The 20093-nt window shown below is 50.7% G+C and overlaps 1 protein-coding gene and 1 non-coding gene across 5 annotated transcripts in view; one reads left to right on the forward strand and one right to left on the reverse strand.

Moving 5' to 3' along the window:
- The first annotated feature begins 3932 nt into the window (after positions 1-3932).
- Positions 3933-20093, forward strand: part of LOC137421288 (leucine-rich repeat-containing protein 39) — a 58346-nt gene continuing 42185 nt past the window's right edge. For 2 of the 4 annotated variants that reach the window (XM_068107188.2, XM_078771622.1), the window contains exons 1-4: positions 3933-3984; positions 16669-17034; positions 18650-18755; positions 19076-19232. In XM_068107188.2, the coding sequence (XP_067963289.2) occupies positions 16850-17034; positions 18650-18755; positions 19076-19232 (448 nt within the window). In that variant the 5' untranslated portion in view covers positions 3933-3984; positions 16669-16849. Of the gene's footprint in view, positions 3985-14988; positions 15109-16250; positions 16455-16668; positions 17035-18649; positions 18756-19075; positions 19233-20093 lie in introns of those variants that run through there. The other 2 variants (XM_068107187.2, XM_068107184.2) reach the window with 2 other exon arrangements.
- Positions 14830-14901, reverse strand: TRNAG-UCC (transfer RNA glycine (anticodon UCC)). Its single transcript has one exon. It is a non-coding gene; the product is annotated as a tRNA-Gly (tRNA).

The following is a 20093-nucleotide window of genomic DNA, read 5'->3' on the forward strand; positions in this document are numbered from 1 at the left end:
GGTCGCACGCAGTCAGTCATGGCTGTCGTCTACCGCCCTCCCAAACCACACCCATCATTCCTGTCTGACTTCTCCTACTTTCTGACCCAGCTCTGTTCCCTCTCCCCCTCAATCCTCCTCCTTGGTGATTTCAATATCCACATGGACTCCACTGACTCCACAATAACCACTGACTTCACGGATTTACTCACCTGCTTTAACCTCACTCAACATGTCGACTTTCCTACCCATATCCATGGTCACATTTTGGACCTTGTCTGCTCCACTGGATTAAATTTGCACCATCTCTCTGGCTCCGACCTCACCCTCTCTGACCACTTAGCCATCACTCTGACCATCAACATCCCCGCCCCAACACCAAGGCATTATCGCACTATCAACTTCCGTAAGCTAAACGCTCTTTCACCTACCTCATTCTCATCCACCCTCTCTGAAAAAATGTCCACTTCTCCCTTCATTGACCTCCACACCCCTTCCGACCTCACTGACTACTACAACCACACTCTCTCCTCCTGCCTTGACCAGCTTGCGCCTGTAAAAACCAAAACAGTTTCTTTCACCCACTCTGCTCCCTGGTTTACCCCTGAACTCCGCCTGATGAAAACTCGTGCTCGCCAACTTGAAAGACTCCGCAATAAAACGGGTCTCACAGTTCACTCCCAAGCCTACAAGGACCACCTACAACACTACAAAGATGCCCTCTCCTGCGCCCGCTCCGCCTACTACTCTCAAATTATCCACTCTGGCTCCGGAAACCCAAAAGCACTCTTCTCGACAATAAACAAACTCCTCCGCCCCCTGAACACCACCACCCTGTCATTCACAGTAGACAACTGCATCTCCTTCCTCTCTTTCTTCCAACGCAAAATTGACAACATCTACAACAGCTTGACCACCACCGCACCCGCTCCCCCTCCAACCACCTGCCCCCCCTTGTCCTGCCATCCCCTGTCTCGGTTCTCCCCAATCTCCCCTACTGACCTCTCTGAACTCCTCATAGGAATGAAAACTGCCACCTGCACTCTTGACCCCATCCCCTCCAGCTTTGTCAAGGCCTCCCTCCCTGCTCTCTCTCCACTTATCATTGCAACAATAAACTCCTCCCTGTCTACAGGCATCGTCCCACCTTCCCTCAAAATTGCTGCTGTTACCCCCATTCTAAAAAAACCTGGTCTAAACCCTGACACCCTAAACAACTTCAGACCCATCTCCAACCTCCCCTTTCTGTCAAAAGTTTTGGAACGTGCTGTAGCCACTCAACTCAAACATCATCTCTCTGCCAATAACCTGTATGAAACATTCCAATCCGGATTCCGCTCCAACCACAGTACTGAAACTGCTCTCCTCAAAATCACCAACGACCTTCTCCTCTCCTCTGACGCTGGCAACCTCAACATTCTCGTCCTCCTTGACCTCAGCGCCACCTTTGACACCATCGATCACACCATCCTCCTCAACCGACTTGAATCCACCTTTAACGTTACCGGCACTGCCTACTCTTGGATTAAATCATACCTCTCTGACAGACGCCAGTTCATCTCCATCAATAACTGCAAATCCCCCACTGCTCCCCTCCCCCAAGGTGTCCCCCAAGGTTCAGTTCTTGGCCCCCTCCTCTTCATCCATTACCTGTCCCCCCTCGGTCACTTAATCCGCCGTCATGGTCTCCAATTCCACTGCTTCGCCGATGACATCCAGCTTTTCATCTCCACCAAGTCCGTCTCCACCGACACCCACTCTATCCTGACAAACTGCATCACTGAAATAAAATCCTGGCTTCAAATCAACTTCCTCAAGCTTACCTGTGATAAATCTGAAATAATCATCATTGGCCCAAAAACGCTCAAAAAATCCACCCATAACTTTGCCCTCAACATCGACGGTATCCCAGTATCCACCTCCCCTCACATCTGGAATCTTGGCGTCATCTTTGACCAAACCCTCTCCTTCGACAAATACACTAAACAGATCACAAAGACAGCCTTCTTTCACCTGAAAAACATTGCCCGTCTCCGCTCATCCCTCTCCTCCACGGCTGCAGAAACCCTCATCCACACCTTCATCACCTCCCGTCTGGACTACTGCAATAGCCTCCTCTATGGTTCACCCTCAAAAATCACCAATAAACTCCAATACATTCAGAACTCCGCTGCCCGTCTACTCACCCATTCACGGACCCGTGCCCACATCACCCCCGTCCTTTACAAGCTTCACTGGCTCCCCATCCCCCAGAGAATCCAGTACAAAATCCTCCTCTTGACATACAAAGCCCTCCATAACCTGGCCCCATCCTACCTGGCTGACCTCCTCTCCAGACACACTCCCACCCGCAACCTCCGCTCTGCTGGTACCAACCTCCTGACCCCCCCCCCCCCCCATCCGGACCAAATTCAGATCCTGGGGGGACAGGGCCTTCTCCATCGCTGCTCCCACCCTCTGGAACTCACTACCTCACACCATCAGAGACTCCTCCTCACTCACCATATTCAAAACATCACTAAAGACCCACCTGTTCAACACTGCATTCAACATTCAACCCACAGCATTTAACCCCTGACTATCTCTTCCCCTTTTCCCTCCTTTTGCTTTAAATATTTCCCTATTGATTCTTGTCTTTTTGCAATTGTTGTTTTCATGTATTGTTATGCATTATGTTTTCCACTCTGTCAAAGCGCCTTTGGGCTTCTGGAAAAGCGCTATACAAAATAAATGAATTATTATTATTATTATTATTATTATTATAAGGGGGTTAACAAGGAGAGATGCAGAAAATACGGCAAGATGGAGAAGATTGTCATGGGGACCGCAAGGCTAACCCCCGCTCTAGCAGGGAAAATGGCCTTAAAATGCATGTTGTTGTTGTTGTTGTTGTTGTTGTTGTTGTGTGTATGAATATGGTGGGAAGGATGGCCGAGAGGTATGCACACTTGGCCCTAAGCTGTGTGGCCTGTGTTGGAATCCTGACCCATCTATAAACGGTCATTCTGGTGTTTTACAGGTCGGGTGATCCATCAATCTGCCAGCAAGTTGGTTTGTGGATGTTGAAGATCCCATGTTGTCCTTCAAGAAGCGTATGTGAGATATCGCAGACACCATAGCCAAATTATAAATTCTTGCCCTATCTCCTGCTCAGAAGGCAATGGCAAACCAGCCAGTATAATCCTTGCCAAGAAACAGCCTTGGCAGCACTGACCCTCTGCATCGCATTATATATGCTACATCAGAATCAGAAAGATGTAATTTCCATCTTTCTCAACAACACCTCGATTCCCAAGAAAAGTTCGATGCTGCCCTGCTTCTGAACTCTCTCTAAACACAATCGCTGCGTCACTATGTGGAAAGAAGGGGGTAGATATGAAAGCGAATGTATATCGGATCAATGATATCAGAATGAGATAAAAGTAGCAGTTTTCTGCTATTTTGTGTCCGTAACATGAAATATCGTCTTTCGCCTTTGAGCCATCTAAGGTGGCTTTGATTGCTGCCCCAACTATAAACTGCCTTCCTTCACATGCACTACCTTCCACCATAGCTATGAGCAGTACCCTGAACAAATTAAACATTCCTGCCCAAACTAACTTCAGTCGAACGGCAGGTCTGCGCAGCCGGTTCGTGAAAGACTTGTGCCAAGATTGTTCCCATACCGACCCTTCTAGTTGGTAATAATTGTGGCTATTAATAAGTAATGTATCGTACATAAGTTGTCGGGGTTAAGAGGTTCAAATTAATATTCAGGTTTTCAGTCCTAACTTAAAATATTTTACCTTATCCTTAAATAACCACAGTCCCCAGCCTATGTTCAAACCGTTGAAGTCGGGGCTTTGCTAAGAGGAAGAGTTGGGCAGACATAGTATACGAAACGGGCCAGGAGCACCGAGCACGCAACCTGTGACTGCCCTGGAATGTCTGTCGCCGACACCGGGTCTATTTCCAGCGCGAGGCGCGTGATCCGCAGCCACCCCGCAGTCGGGCGCACGAGCTCAGGTGAGGCACACGCTCTCGCAAAAGAACATCATAGCAACGTGATTTATGAGTACAGTGATGGCAATCTTTGATATATAATGATGTAATAGTTGATAAGTTGATACAGCGTAAAACGTAGAGCTGACGCGTTGATAAAACTTTTTCTACTTGTTTGCTATTATATATTTACTATTATAGAGTGTATTAGTATATAGACTGGAGTGTTGGGTCCGAGTGTATGGGGCTGCGATACCAACCGATTTGGATTTAATTGACGATAATTGCAGTTTTGGTATAAAAGTTTCTCACTCACACAGACACACTCTCACACTCTCACACTCTCACACTCTCACACTCACACAGACACACTCTCACACTCTCACACTCTCACACTCACACACTCACACAGACACACTCTCACACTCTCACACTCTGTCTCTGTGTCTCTCTGTGTCTCTGTCTGTCTGTCTCTCTCTCTGTCTCTGTCTCTCTGTGTGTCTCTCTGTCTCTGTCTCTCTGTCTCTGTGTCTCTGTGTCTGTCTGTCTCTGTGTCTGTCTGTCTCTGTGTCTGTCTGTCTCTGTGTCTGTCTGTCTCTGTGTCTGTCTGTCTCTGTGACTCTCTGTCTCTGTGTCTCTCTGTCTCTGTCTCTCTCTCTCTCTCTCTCTGAAAGGACTGTATGGCAAATCCTCCTATTTACTTTCTTAACGATCATCTTGGAGACGTTCCGTCACCCAAACTCTGTCTTACCATTAGCCATGATGTTTCTTGGACAAGCCACATTTCCAAGTTGGCTCCAGGTCATGCAAAATCTTTCCTCAGGATACCTGAACTCCTATCCACCTACAAGACCTTCATCCACAGTTTGATGGAGTACTGCTCTCTCCCAACTGGGCTGGCTCCCCCTGTCTCACACCTTGCTCATCTTGATGCCTTAGAGACCAAGGGCCTTTTTACCCTCGATAGGTGCATCCCTGGGTAAAACCAGGAAATGCTCCTATATAGGGTTAAGATCATTGGAATCTCACACGCTGAAGCTGAGTCGATGGATCTATCACCTTCACATCGTAGACAGGTCGGTGGTCTCTCTGTCTTGTACTACCTCCTTTCTGGTCTTTCACCCTCTGCTCTTTCCATGCTTCCCCCCCCCCCCTCCCCAGGTCCTGCAGGGCTCACACGGTCCACCATCAACCCCTTTCTGGTGAAACTCCCTAAATCCAGGATCACTGCTCACCTCGACTCATTCGATCCTCTTTTTTGTCCTACATGTAGACCGAAAATTCATTCTCTTCAATCGCATTTTTCCCTCCAAGTCTTCAAGACAGATGTTCACCACCATCTCAGATTGTTCCCAAACCAAAACCATAATCTTTTCAACCCCCATTAACCCCACCCACCAAAGATAAAAGATAGTACGGTAGGGGACTGACGGTTATTTCCCCCATAGTTTTGGAGGATTTCAAAATAAATCACCTGAATTTGAGGGAACCCCCCCCCCCCCCCCCCCCACTTTTCAGCCTCTTATTGTGGGCGGATGCAGATGGAGCACAACCCCATGATATCTTAATGTCCTAATGTATCGTACCAAAGTTTATGCATATCAATCATGTAGCTTGTGAGGAAAGTATGTTTCAGTGAATATAATGGATGAGGGGAGGGAGATCGTGGCCCCCTTTCCAGGGGGGACACGGCCATGGGGAGCACAACTTAAGGTCAACGCATTGTCCCGATGACTCGTGGCGAGTTTGGTATAGATATTTCTGGCAGTTTCTGGCAAGATTTTTTGAATGAAATATACCAATATTTGGGGCAAAACCCCTGTTTTAACCCCTTTACAGGGGATGCATCCAGATGGGGAGCAGGTAGTGTGTGAGATGTTTTATTACTTGGCAAAAAAAAAGTTTTTTGACAAGTATGTTGATCACTTGGGTTTGTGTGTGTGTGTGTGTTTTTGTTTGTTTGTGTGTTTGTTTGTGTGTTTGTGTGTGTTTGTGTGTGTGTGTGTTTGTGTGTGTGTGTGTGTGAGTTTGTGTGTTTGTGTTTGTTTGTGTGTGTTTGTGTGTTTGTTTGTGTTTGTGTTTGTGTGTTTGTTTGTGTGTTTGTGTGTTTGTTTGTGTGTGTGTTTGTTTGTGTGTTTGTGTTTGTGTGTGTGTGTGTGTGTGTGTTTGTGTGAGTGTGTTTGTTTGCTTGTGTGTGTTTGTTTGTTTGTTTGTGTGTGTTTTTTGTTTGCGTGTGTGTGTGTGTTTGTGTGTCTGTGTTTGTTTGTTTGTTTGTGCGTGTTTGCTTGTTTGTGTGTGTGTGTGTGTGTGTGTGTGTGTGTGTGTTTGTGTGTGTTTGTGTTTGTTTGTGTGTTTGTGTGTGTTTGTGTGTTTGTTTGTGTTTGTGTTTGTGTGTTTGTTTGTGTGTTTGTGTGTTTGTTTGTGTGTGTGTGTTTGTTTGTGTGTTTGTGTTTGTGTGTGTGTGTGTGTGTGTGTTTGTGTGAGTGTGTTTGTTTGCTTGTGTGTGTTTGTTTGTTTGTTTGTGTGTGTTTTTTGTTTGCGTGTGTGTGTGTGTTTGTGTGTCTGTGTGTTTGTTTGTTTGTTTGTGTGTGTTTGCTTGTTTGTGTGTGTGTGTGTGTGTGTGTGTTTGTTTGTGTGTGTCGGTGTTTGTCTGTGTGTGTTTGTCTGTGTGAGTGTGTTTGTCTGTGTGAGTGTGTTTGTGTGTGTGTGTGTGTGTGTGTGTTTGTGTGTGGGTGTTTGTTTGTGTCTGTCTGTGTGTGTATTTGTGTGTGTGTTTCTCTGTCCGCTCACTTATACTTGCCTACAGGTCACAATTTCAAACCGATCTTCACGAAGCTTCACCAAACAATAGAGTTCGTGGTCTGACAAAAATCCTATATATTTTTGAGGTCACAAGGTCAACATAGGCCAAACAAAGGTCAACCACTTTTTCGAATTTCTAAAATCCTCAATTTTCATCCGATTGACTTGACATTTGAATAGGAATTTCCTATCAGTTAACTGAATTCAACCAACACCTATTTTTGAGGTCAACGTAGGTCACAAGGTCAACCACTTTCTGTCAAGTTTGTAAAATCCTCAATTTTCATCCGATTGACTTGAAATTTGAATAGGATTTGCATATCAGCTAACTGACACCAACCACCAACTATTTTTGAGGTCAATATAGGCCAAATTTCTAAAATTGTCAATTTTCATTCGATTAACTTAAAATGTGAAGACGATGCAAATCGTCCAAGGCAACCAAGAAAAGTTACACAATGTAAAAAGGTATCCTCTGCTGTTTGAAATCCCACCCGATTTCCTCTACAGCTGCAAAACATTCACACGTAGTACATAAATGAGAATCCCAATGCTCCAGGCCCTCCTCAGTCTCCAGACTGGTTTCATCACTAGTTGGTGAGTCATCAGTGACAGCATAGACAGAAACGCGCACCATTGACACTCCCAATCATGTACCACGTACAATGCCAATGCTTGTTTGTGTGTGTGTCTGTAACCATTCCACCCAATAATTGGTTGGACAGCTGCCCCGACTCCACCCACAGTTGTAATTTTGATGTGTACATAAGATGCTTCACTAACGTAATAATTAATTTACAATCATTTATTAACACAATTAGGAGACTCAAAATCACATATTAAAGAATTACACGGATAGACAAACGACCGAGCATAATAAACCATGACCTGTCAGACATCCACTTCCTGTTTCCATTGCGAATTCCACCATGTTGGTGCTCACTGCAATACGAAGCCAACGACGCCTCAGAGTTCTCACATTGCACTCGCCATACGTATTCCCTTCATTGTAAAACTACCAAAGTGACAGTTAAAAAGATTTTGAGGCGATAGGTGTTACGGCCTTGTGCAGATCAGCCTCAGCCATTGATGTCGTTTTAAATTTGTCCGAGGCCATTTCTTACTTTTAACAATGTGTGGATGCACGCCTGCTCATGGTCACATATCTCTTCCGCATTTCTCGTGGGATAGTGAGTTTAAGAGGTGACGGAGGTTTGAGGACTTGGGGTTTGAGAGGGGGAAAGGAAGTTTTTTTTTTTTTGTATACAAGATCGACGCTTGTGTAAGAGCTAACATTGATCACAAAAAGACAAACTGACACATAAAATATATGATAAAGGGAGCGGGAGACAAGATGTGGAGAGAGAGGGAAGCACACAAGGACAGCATTTGAGAGCAGGGACATCGGGAGATCTGTGGGAGGAAGAGGGCTTGGGGGTGGGGAAGGGAGGAGAGGGCCCATCCACTCCCCTACTGCTCCTCCACTCACCTCTGGCCCCTGCACTCCCCACTCCTGCACTACCCTCCCTTAACCTGCACTACCCTCCCCTCACCTGCACTACCTTCCCCTCCCCTGCACTACGCAACCCTCCACTGCACTACCCAGCCCTACCCTCCCCTATACTACCCTCCCCTATCCTGCATTACCTTCCCCTCTCCTGCACTACCCTCCCCTCCCTTGCACTACCCACCGCTCCCCTGCACTACCCACCCCTCCCCTGCACTACGCAACCCTCCACTGCACTACCCAGCCCTACCCTCCCTTATACTACCCTCCCCTATCCTGCACGACCTTCCCCTCTCCTGCACTCCCCTCCCCTATCCTGCACTACCTTCCCCTATCCTTCAGTACCCTCCCCTATCATGCACTACCATCCCCTCCCCTGCACAACTGTCCCCTCCCCTGAACTATCCTCCTGCCCAATCTCCTGCACTACCCTCCCCTCCGGTCCCTCCCGCTGTCCACACCCCTACCACACACTTCCCCCCACCAATTCACAAATTCCACAGTGCTCAATCACTCCCCTCCTGCTCCTCCACTCCCCTCCGGCCCCTGCACTCCCCTCCTGCTCCTTCACTCCCCGCTGCTGCACTACCCTCCCCTCCTCTGCACTACCCTCCCCTCCTCTGCACTACCCTCCCCTCCCCTGCACTACCCACCCTACCCCTGCACTACCCACCCTACCCCTGCACGACCCACCCCTCCCCTGCACTACCCACCCCCTCCCCTGCACTATCGTTCTCCCCTGCACTATCGTTCTCCCCTGCAATATCGTTCTCCACTGCACTACCCTCCCGTCCCATCTCCTGCACTACCCATCCGCCCCATCTCCTGCACTACCCACCCTCCCCTGCACTACCCACTCCTCCCCTGCACTACCCACTCCTCCCCTGCACTACCCACCCCTCCCCTGCACTATCGTTGTCCCCTGCACTACCCCCCCGCCCCATCTCCTGCACTACCCACCCTCCCCTGCACTACCCACCCCTCCCCTGCACTACCCACCCCTTCCCTGCACTATCGTTGTCCCCTGCACTACCCTCCCGCCCCATCTCCTGCACTACCCACCCTCCCCTGCACTACCCACCCCTCCCCTGCACTACCCACCCCTCCCCTGCACTATCGTTGTCCCCTGCACTACCCTCCCGCCCCATCTCCTGCACTGCCCTCCCCTCCAGTCCCTCCCGCCTCATCTCCTGCACTGCCCTCCCCTCCAGTCCCTTCCGCCCCATCTCCTGCACTACCCTCCCCTCCCCTCCAGTCCATCCCGCTGTCCACACCCCCTACTACACTCTTCCCACCACCAATCCACAATTTCCAAGACCCTTTATCCATCTACCTGAACTTCCTCCATCCAGTTCGAAGTTGGATATCTATCTTCACCTTCACGATATGTATAATTCCCAAACACTGATTCCCAGAGCCAGAGCAAAATGTGAACGGTACCGTGAAATGGGGCGAATAGGGACCGCAAGGTGAATAGGGACACAAATGAAAAAAACGTTCGGAAACTTTTTTCGCTGAAAATTGATAACCATACTGATTTGTTGATATTTGGGTTGAAAGTGTTCTCTTGTTTTTATAAAAAGCAACTTATAGTCCCTATTAACCCCATATATGGGTTAAATAGGAATAAATAGGATTTTTATGGCTGTCCCTATTCACCCCGTTTTACGGGTTAATAGGGACAGTTGAAGCGCGGTGCTACGCGCGCTACTTGTATAGCAAGGAGGAAGCGGACAACGCGGTGAGTTAAAAGAGTCTTTATTGCAAGAGCTCCACTGTAGCACTGGAGTGCTCCGGGCGGCGCGCCCGGCGTATATCCCGAGGCCACGCCTACCCTCGGGCGTGGCCGCCGCCCACTTGGTGCGCGGAATGATGCCATCACGCCAGTGAGCTTTCGTGTCTGCCACACGCGCCCCCCCAGAATTCCCGCGAACCTGGAGGGCCAGTTTGCGGGGCAAATGGATGACCCGGCCGAAGCGCCCTCTGGCGACTGGCGGCGTCCGGGGTGCAGGGATGCCAGCTGGGATGCCTCCGGCTGCACCCGGGATGGGTGCAGGACCGGGGGGCGGCATGCCGGCGGGGCTGGACGGTGCCAGGGGTCCGCCCGCAGGGGGGCGGCCTCGACGCGGGGGGCCGAGCCACCGGCGGTGGGTGGTCCACGTCGAGGTGGGCCGGCTTGAGGCGATCCACTGAGACGCGGTCGGGAGTACCGCCGATGTCCAAGGTGAAATGTTTCACCCCGGTCTCCAGCACGCGGAAAGGCCCGTCGTACGGGGGCCGCAGTGGTGTCCGGTGGGCGCCGAACCGGGCGACCCAGGTGGCGATGAACGCCTGCGCGACGTCCGCCGCCGTCGTCGCCGCCAAAGGCACGGCCTCCGGCCACCGGGTGGTGCAGTCCACCATTGTGAGGACATGGGTGAAACCTCGCGAGGGGGGCAGAGGTCCCAACAGGTCCACGTGAACGTGGTCGAACCTACGTTCCGGCACCGTAAACGGGGCCAATGGGGCCTGGGTGTGTCGGTGCACTTTCGCGCACTGGCACGCGAGGCACGTCCTGGTCCAGCCGCGGACGGCCTTCCGGAGGCCATGCCAGACAAACTTGTCGGCGACCAATCTCTGGGAGGCCTTCGTGCTCGGGTGGGACAGGCCGTGGATGGCGTTAAAAACCCAGCGCTGCCAGCCTGCAGGCACGATGGGGCGAGGCCGCCCGAGGGAGACGTCGCACAAGAGGGCCGCACCGTCGAACGGCACCTCGGTGACGCGGAGGCCCATGACGGCGGTCCGCAAGGCCTGGACGCCGGGGTCGGCGGCCTGGTCCGCCGCCATCCGGGCATAGTTGATGCCGAGGTGGACTGCGTGGGCAACGGACCGGGAAAGGCAATCCGCCACTGGGTTGTCCTTCCCCACGACGTGCCGGATGTCCGCCGTATATTCGGACACGGCCGAGAGGTGACGCTGCTGCCGGGCCGACCACGGCTCGGTGACCTTGCCCATCGCTTAAGACCAGTGGCTTGTGGTCGACGAAGGCCGTGAACGCACGGCCCTCGAGCAGATGGCGGAAGTGCCTGACCGCCAGGTGAAGCCCGAGCAACTCGCGGTCGAAGGTACTATAGCGGCATTCGGGCGGGCGAAGCTGCCGGCTGAAGAACGCCAGCGGTTGCCAGGCACCACGCACCCATTGCTCGTGCACCGCGCCCACCGCGTAGTCCGAGGCGTCGGTGGTGAGGGCGATCGGTGCATCGGGCGCCGGGTGCGCGAGCATGGTGGCGTTAGCCAAGGCGAGCTTCGCGCCCACGAACGCCGCGTCCATCTGCTCGGTCCAGGTAATGTCACCTTTGCCCGGCTTCCCTCGGAGGGCCTCGTGCAGGGGGCGCAGGAGCTGGGCGATGCGGGGCAGGAACCAATGTTAAAGTTTACCATGCCCAGGAACTCCTGGAGCCCCTTAATCGTGCGGGGGCGCGGAAACCCCTTCACCGCCTCCACCTTGGCCGGTAGCGGGACGGCCCCGTGCCTGGTGACGCGGTGCCCCAAAAAGTCGATGTCGGCGACGCCGAACCGGCACTTGGTGGGGTTCACGATGAGGCCATGCTGGCCCAGGCGTTCAAAGAGCATGCGGAGATGGTGGAGGTGCTCTTCGCGGGACGCGTTGGCGACGAGGATGTCGTCCAGGTAGACGTACATGAAATCCAAGTCGCGCAAGACGCTGTCCATTAGTCGCTGGAACGCCTGAGCCGCATTTTTCAACCCGAAGGGCATCCGAAGAAATTCGAAAAGTCCGAATGGCGTGATGACGGCCATCTTCGGGATGTCCTCCGGCCTGACGGGGACCTGATGGTAGCCGCGTATGAGGTCCATCTTCGAAAAGAAGGACATGCCCGCCAACCGGTCCTGAACCGGAAGTCCTGAATGTGGGGGACGGGGTAGCGGTCGGGGGTGGTGGCGTCGTTGAGGCGCCGGTAGTCCCCGCACGGTCGCCATCCCCCGCCGGGCGTTGGCACGATGTGGAGCGGCGACGCCCAAGCACTCTCGGAGCGCCGCACGATGCCGAGCCGCTCCAGCGTAGCGAACTCCGCTTTAGCTACCGCGAGCTTCGTCGGCTTGAGGCGGCGTGCCCGGGCGTAGACCGGTGGCCCGGCAGTGGGGATGTGATGTTCCACCCCGTGCTTGACGGCCCCCGCCGAGAAGGTGGGCCGCGTGAGGGCCGGGAAGCTGGCAAGGAGGCGGGCAAACTCGTCCGCCACCGGAAGCGTACAGATCGACCTCGCCGGCACCGAACCGTTCAGCAAGCCGCTCGGTGAGCCGCTCGGGGAGCTGCTCGACGAGCTAGGCAGCGCGCAAGCGAGCGAGCTGAACGTTTCAGCCTGGATAAGGTGTCTGTGCTTGACGTCGACCAACAGCCCGTTAGCACACAGGAAGTCCGCGCCGAGCAATGCCATGGGCACGTCGGCAGTGACGAACGACCACCGGAAAACTTGCCCTCCGAACCGCAGGGAGAGGCAACGTTTTCCATACGTGCGTATGGACGTACCGTTGGCGGCAAGCAGCGCGGGGCCCCGGCCCGCGGGTTGCTTGTCCGACGTACCGGCGGGGACGACGCTCACCTGCGCTCCTGTGTCGCACAGGTAATGGCGCCCGGACAAGGTGTCCTTGATGAACAGTAGGCTGTTTGACCGGCCGGCGCTCAGGGACTCTACCGAGCGCCGGCCCGGGAGTTTCCCGACTTGCCGAATGAGCAGGGCAGGCGACACTGCCGAGCCTCGTGTCCGAACTGGGCCTGGAAAAAACACCAGGTTGGCGGCGGAGGCGGCGGGGGCCGCAGAGGCCGCGGTTTTCGCAGCGGCGGCGGCCGCGAGGTGTGCATCAGCATCAGCCACGAGGTGTGCATCAGCCTCGGGATGCGCGACGGCCGTGCCAAAACTCGCCTGTGTGTCCAAAGCCACGAAGAACTTGTCGGCCTCGGCAGCGAGAGCTCGGGGTTCCGTTATCGCGGAACCGGCCAACGCGAGGCGTACTCGTGCCGGCAGCTGGTGTCGAAATAGTGCTCGGAACAGAAAATCCGGGGTTTCGCCGCCCAGCAGCGACAGCATATGGTCCATTCGGACCGACGGTCGCGTGTCACCGAGCTCGGGGAGGTCCAGGAGGCGGTCGGCCCGTGCGTCCACCGTGAGGCCGAACGTGGCGAGGAGGAGACGCTTGATCGCCTCGTACCTGCCGTCGGCCGGTGGTTTCCTCAGGACCGACACGACGCGGGCAGCCGTGCCGGGCCCGAGGGAGGCGACCACGTGGCAGTACATGGTCTCGTCCACCGTGATGCCTCGAAGTCGGAACTGGGCTTCTGCCTGCAGGAACCAAACTTCAGCCTGAGCCTACCAGAACTCGGGGAGTTTGATTGTGACCGCGTTGGTTGCCATTGCTGTGGCGTGTTCGGGTGGTCAGCGACGGCTGACCAGAATGTCGGAGGGTCACCAATGAAGCGCGGTGCTACGCGCGCTACTTGTTTAGCAAGGAGGAAGCGGACAACGCGGTAAGTTAAAAGAGTCTTTATTGCAAGAGCTCCACTGTAGCACTGGAGCGGTCCGGGCTGCGCACCCGGCGTATATCCCGAGGCCACGCCTACCCCTCGGGCGTGGCCGCCGCCCACTTGGTGCGCGGAATGATGCCATCACGCCAGTGAGCTTTCGTGGCCGCCACACAGTCACTAATACAAAAAATAACAATCAAGAAACAATCCTGAGTTTCCAACTTATTGCTAAATTGATAGCTCAGATGGATGCACATAATATGCACCCACAATATAAACCACGGTGCCAATGAAAAAAAATATGGGATAAAAAGTTTCTCCAAACTGTCCCTATTTCTTGATTATTTTTTTTTGTATTAGTGACTGTCCCTATTAACCCGTAAAACGGTGTGAATAGGGACAGCCATAAAAATCCTATTTATTCCTATTTAACCCATATATGGGGTTAATAGGGACCATAAGTTGCTTTTTAAAAAAACAAGAGAACACTTTCAACCCAAATATCAACAAATCAGTATGGTTGTCAATTTTCAGCGAAAAAGGTTTCCGAACTTTTTTTCAGTTTGTGTCCCTATTCACCCCATTTCACGGTACGTACATTCAGAGAAGTACTCTGATTATTACCAATGAGCCGATAATGTGACAAAATCAGATTATAATGAAAGTAATACCTTCAGCAATAAGCATCCTGACAGTAATTCGTTTTCTGAGGAGGCAACATTCGAATTTTGACGGATCTTTCCTCCAGTTTGCGAAAACCTTCGGGGGTTCGACTGGGCGGTGTATAAACATCCGCGCTTCAATTGCCATCTTTATGTGGTTTATTCTGGAACGAAATTGCATTTTATAAGCGCGTATGCAAATGGCATGTAAACGTATCTGTCTAAAATGACATTTATATTTGAAATAAAAAATCGAACGACTTTAGTTGAAATGATCCATAGCAAAAAAAACCAACAAAAAGACGTTTTTTGGGCATTTTTGAGTATTAAACAAGAAAAAAAGTGACAGAATATAAATAAGGGAGTAAAACGATACTTGCGATGGCCGGGAATCGAACCCGGGTCAACTGCTTGGAAGGCAGCTATGCTCACCACTATACCACCATCGCACGATGAGAATGTGATATCACAAATTATTCATAACAGAAATTGTCTCATATCTCTGGCACATATATTGAGATATGTGACTGATATAAAGATAAAGAGGTCATGTGTTTTAGTATGTATGGATGAAAGTGCGCAACAATGAAAGTGCGCAACAGGCCGACAGGGTGTTCTGGATGCTGCCGTGGTTCAGCTCAGACACGAGTCCTGAGGTGGAGGATGAGGGGATCGTGTGTAGGGGATGAGGGGATCGTGTGTAGGGGATGAGGGGATCGTGTGTAGGGGATGAGGGGATCGTGTGTAGGGGGATGAGGGGATCGTGTGTAGGGGATGAGGGGATCGTGTGTAGGGGATGAGGGGATCGTGTGTAGGGGATGAGGGGATCGTGTGTAGGGGGATGAGGGGATCGTGTGTAGGGGGATGAGGGGATCGTGTGTAGTGGATGAGGGGATCGTGTGTAGGGGATGAGGGGATCGTGTGTAGGGGATGAGGGGATCGTGTGTAGGGGATGAGGGCATCGTGTGTAGGGGGATAAGGGGATCGTGTGTAGGGGATGAGGGGATCGTGTGTAGGGGGATGAGGGGATCGTGTGTAGGGGATGAGGGGATCGTGTGTAGGGGGATGAGGGGATCGTGTGTAGGGGATGAGGGGATCGTGTTTAGGGGATGAGGGGATCGTGTGTAGGGGGATGAGGGGATCGTGGGTAGGGGATGAGGGGATCGTGTGTAGGGGGATGAGGGGATCGTGTGTAGGGGGATAAGGGGATCGTGTGTAGGGGATGAGGGGATCGTGTGTAGGGGATGAGGGGATCGTGTATCGGGAAATGAGGGGATCGTGTATCGGGAAATGAGGGGATCGGTGTGGGGGGGAAGAGAAGATCGTGTGAAGGGGGATGAGGGGATCATGTGTAGGTGGATGAGGGGATCGGTGTAGCTGTAGGCGTGTCGGAGAATGAGGAGATCGGTGGAGGTGAATGAGGGTTGAGGGGATCGGTGTGGGGGGGAAGAGAAGATCGTGTGAAGGGGGATGAGGGGATCATGTGTAGGTGGATGAGGGGATCGGTGTAGCTGTAGGCGTGTCGGAGAATGAGGAGATCGGCGTAGGGGAATGAGGGAATCGGCGTCGGGGAATGAGGGAGTCGGCGTAGGGGAATGAGGGAATCGGCGTAGGGGAATGAGGGAATCGGTGTAGGGGAATGATGGAATCGGTGTAGGGGAATGAGGGAATCGGCGTAGGGGAATGAGGGAATCGGTGTAGGGGAATGAGGGAATCGGTGTAGGGGAATGAGGGAGTCGGTGTAGGGGAATGAGGGAGTCGGTGTAGGGGAATGAGGGTGTCGGTGTAGGGGAATGAGGGAGTCGGTGTAGGGGAATGAGGGAATCGGTGTAGGGGAAACGAAGAAAATTCAAGAGTTGGGGGATTCTAGAAAGATGGAAAATAAGTTTGGGAAGAGCTCAGAGTAAGGAGTGAAAAGTGATGCATGCAAGAAGAGTTGGTGAAAAAAAACAATCCCGCCATGTTGGCGTACGTAATAAATAGATTCCACCCTGACATTCGGGTATGTGTTGTCGGTTTTCAAAGTAAAATGAACTGAAAACATGATTGTAGCAACGCAATAACTTGAGAATAAGTTGATTAACAGGTACCGGTATCCCAGGTACCTTGGACTCAAACAGATATTTATTCAATATATCTGGCAGCATTTTGCTTCTGCTAAAGCTTCATTGACATAATTTTGGAAAATTAACAGCCATCTTTATGTTTGTCTGCAGTCCCAAGGAAGGCAACGAGGGTTCATGCTCAGACAAGTCAGCAAGCGATGTTTACAGAAGCACGAGGGATCACCTGGCAAGAAATGAAGGCAAGCAAATGAGCAACGTTGGTTGCAGGGGGTGAGTGAAGGAGAGGGTAACAAAAAAAATTAGAGAGTGAACATTAACGGGGTAAGAAGGGATGCTTGGTCGAGAGATTCGCGAGGAGATCGAAGAGCGGAAGGCCAAGGACGGGATGCTGGTGCTGAGCGGCGGAGGATGGATTGCCGTGGCGTCTGTGAGAGCTGTGTGGGAGAGGAGGATCAAGGCGAGCGAGAAGGAGGCAGAAAGGGCGAAGGAGCAAAGGAAGAGGACAACTGTGGCAAGGTATGGAGTGAAAACGGGTGAAAGAATATATACAGTATGATGACATTTCACAACACCTGTTCACCACCATCTCACATTGTCCCGTCCCAAATCTTGATCTTTTCTACCCTTTTAACCCTCACCCCAATCCCCCAAATCCTCTTTCCAAATTTCTAGTACCCCCTCCTGAGAGTCTCCTTCTGTATCCACCTTGTCCACCCGACGCATCCTCTCCTGCCCCCCATTCCTCCCCACACCCATTGTTTGTCCAAGTCTTCCTAAATCCTGGCTCGACTGTTGTTGGTGCTCTACTGTTGGTGTTTTCCCCTCTCTCTCTCTCTCTGTTGTTCCTTTTGTCCTGTTGCGTCCTGATCCCTTCAGCGTACTACTACTACTACTACAAGCTCTTCCACAAGCCTCGACTATGGATTTTGTCAGATCTCAACTATAGAAAAAGTAAATAAATAAAAAGGATTTTGGCTAATTTGAAATTAGATAGCTTACACTATAATATAGCTCAATATTGTGACGTAGCCCTACCTGAACATCTGTTGGGTGAAAGAGATAAGGTAACCCGATAAGCTGTCGAAGTTTGTGGGCGCATGGTTTAGCAGGTAGCAAGAAAAGGTAGCGTTGCCCATAATCCACCTTTTATCTTTTGGGGTCAGGTGGATTATGGGCATGGCTACCTTCTGGCCTTCCCAAGTTGCCTCGAGTGTGTTGAGACCCAACCACAAAGCATGAACTGGTATCACACGTGCACACCAGACCAGGTAGATCAATCAAATCCTTCCTGATGGTCATTCAACCAGATGGCGTTTTAACCAGAAATCCATGAGCAACATGCTGATTCTCCGAATACCAACTCGATTTCAAAATGTTTGGAATTTCCAAATCCTTTAATACAGCTGCCTTCAGCTGGATTTGATCTTGTAACCTCTGGGATCACCACTCAGCCACCACCATATTCATCACCACACCAACAAATTTCTCATTTTGGTCAGAGTGACACATCAGAATAGGAACTGTTGAGCAATAACAAGGTCAAAATGTGAGTCTGATGTGCACCACCATAAAATGCTCACTATTTTACACTAACCAGTGTGGACAAGCAAAGGTGGCTGTGAAAAGACGAGTAGTTTTATAATCCATGATTCTTCTGTACTTACTTTTTTCGCGACCCTAAGAGGCCTAGCAGAATAGGTTTTGAGGTACGCACACTCACCTTTGAGCCATCCAGCCTGGGTTCGAATCCCAACCCATCGTGGTGTTTCGCAGGCAGGGCGAGGCATCAACGTGTGCGTCGGCCATTCCTCAGATGGACGTTAGACTGTGTGTCCCATATGCCGCCATAGCACCTTCCGCGAAGAGTGGGCGAGCTATCACCGGCACCCTAGTCTCATCAAATATACCTTCCTGTCAAACGTCAGGCTTGATCAGCTGATTCGTGAAAGACTTGTGCCCAAGTTAGAAAAATAAGTAGTAGTGGCATGTAAAGGTAAATGCTCTCTGATGTTTATTTGCATTATATTCTGCATTCTGAGAGCATTTACCTCAATGTATGGATGGAGTGCAAATATTAATGTATGGAGTGCAAAGTTGAGTGCATATGAGATGTCAGTGAAAGGACTTGCAGGTTGGCTGGTGTTTGGGAGGAACGCATCACGCTGGCGGAGTTGAAGAAGAAAGTGTTCTGTGAAGATGGCCGGCTCATCCTGAAAATTATCAATGAAAAATGGACGGTGAGGAAGCAGCTGATGTGCTTTATACTTGCAGAGTATCTACATATTATGTATGCATTTTGATGTGGAAGATTGAAAAAAAACATTTTGAGATTAAAAGCGACGATAAAGGGACTTGAGAGGAGAGATTAGCATTATCGGAATTTGAGTGGACAGGAAATATCGCTGTGGCCATGGCCCATATGGTTCACAATTTGTTGAGCCAGGTTGCAATTTAACACTGTAGACCAAAGTCTTTGGCTCAGAAATGTAAATATCCAATGGGAACGGTGCCGTGCCTTGTAATTCTCACGAATACTGCTCCTTTCATTTTTCACCAGGTCCTTCCAGGATCCATTTTAAAACTTGGAGAGCTTTGGGGATGGACTGTCCACCGCACCATCATGCGAGCTCTCCCATCCTGGCTAGGATCCTGTGGCTCACTCCGCTCATTGGACCTGGCTCGGAATGGTCTGCGACAGATTCCACCGGAGATCGGTGAGGCCACCCAGTACCCACGAGACATCTTTCATCGCATGCACGATAATGGAATGTGGAGTTTTGCAATAGCTTGCATAATTATTCTGACCATGGAAGTGATTTTAAATTTAAGATTTTTATTTCATTTTTTTCCCCTCTGATATAAGGTTTAGCTTCTTATCATCTGTTTTTGCAATCTTTCCCTATTTTTTCCTCTTGCGAAGACTTTGGATGGAGCGACCAATGTCTCCTTTTCATCTCCTTTGCCAATGAAGCTGCGTTCATTAATTTGCTGCAAAAGTGCCACATGGAACCAATCGATATACAGTACAGTATAATAAATGTACTGTATACCATTATATACAGTATAATGGAGGAAAAGTACAAGTTGGTACAAGTTGTATGTATGTTGTATGTTTCACCCACTTCTCCAAGAGGATTTGACCTAGGAAGCTGAAACTTTCAGGGATTAATGACGCCATCCTGAAGTTGTGCCTGTGCAAGTTTAGTTTGATTCCATCAAGTTTTGAAAAACAAGACCGAAAGTCTGACAGTCTGTGCTTGTAAAATATTATAAACCACAAACACACATGATTAGCTTTTTAAACAGTCGCTAATGCTGTTTATAACATAAAAAAAATAAAGTTGGAGGAATCCTGACATCCGTGAGTTAAGTTTTACTTACAGAACTGAGTGAAGATCTACTGTAATCTATATACCCCACAAGGATTGGGTTAATAACATGCTATCAAAAAACCGAGGCGAATTTCTTACTTCCGCGGTTGTTAGTCCGTACAATGCTTATCATTGATTCATGAACCATACACCGCTTCAATCTATTAACTTTGTATTCACGACATTGGGATTAAAGTGTTATTG

Source organism: Myxine glutinosa, chromosome 2 (genome assembly GCF_964187855.1).
Source record: "Myxine glutinosa chromosome 2, kmMyxGlut1.1, whole genome shotgun sequence".
Taxonomy (NCBI): Eukaryota; Metazoa; Chordata; class Myxini; order Myxiniformes; family Myxinidae; genus Myxine; species Myxine glutinosa.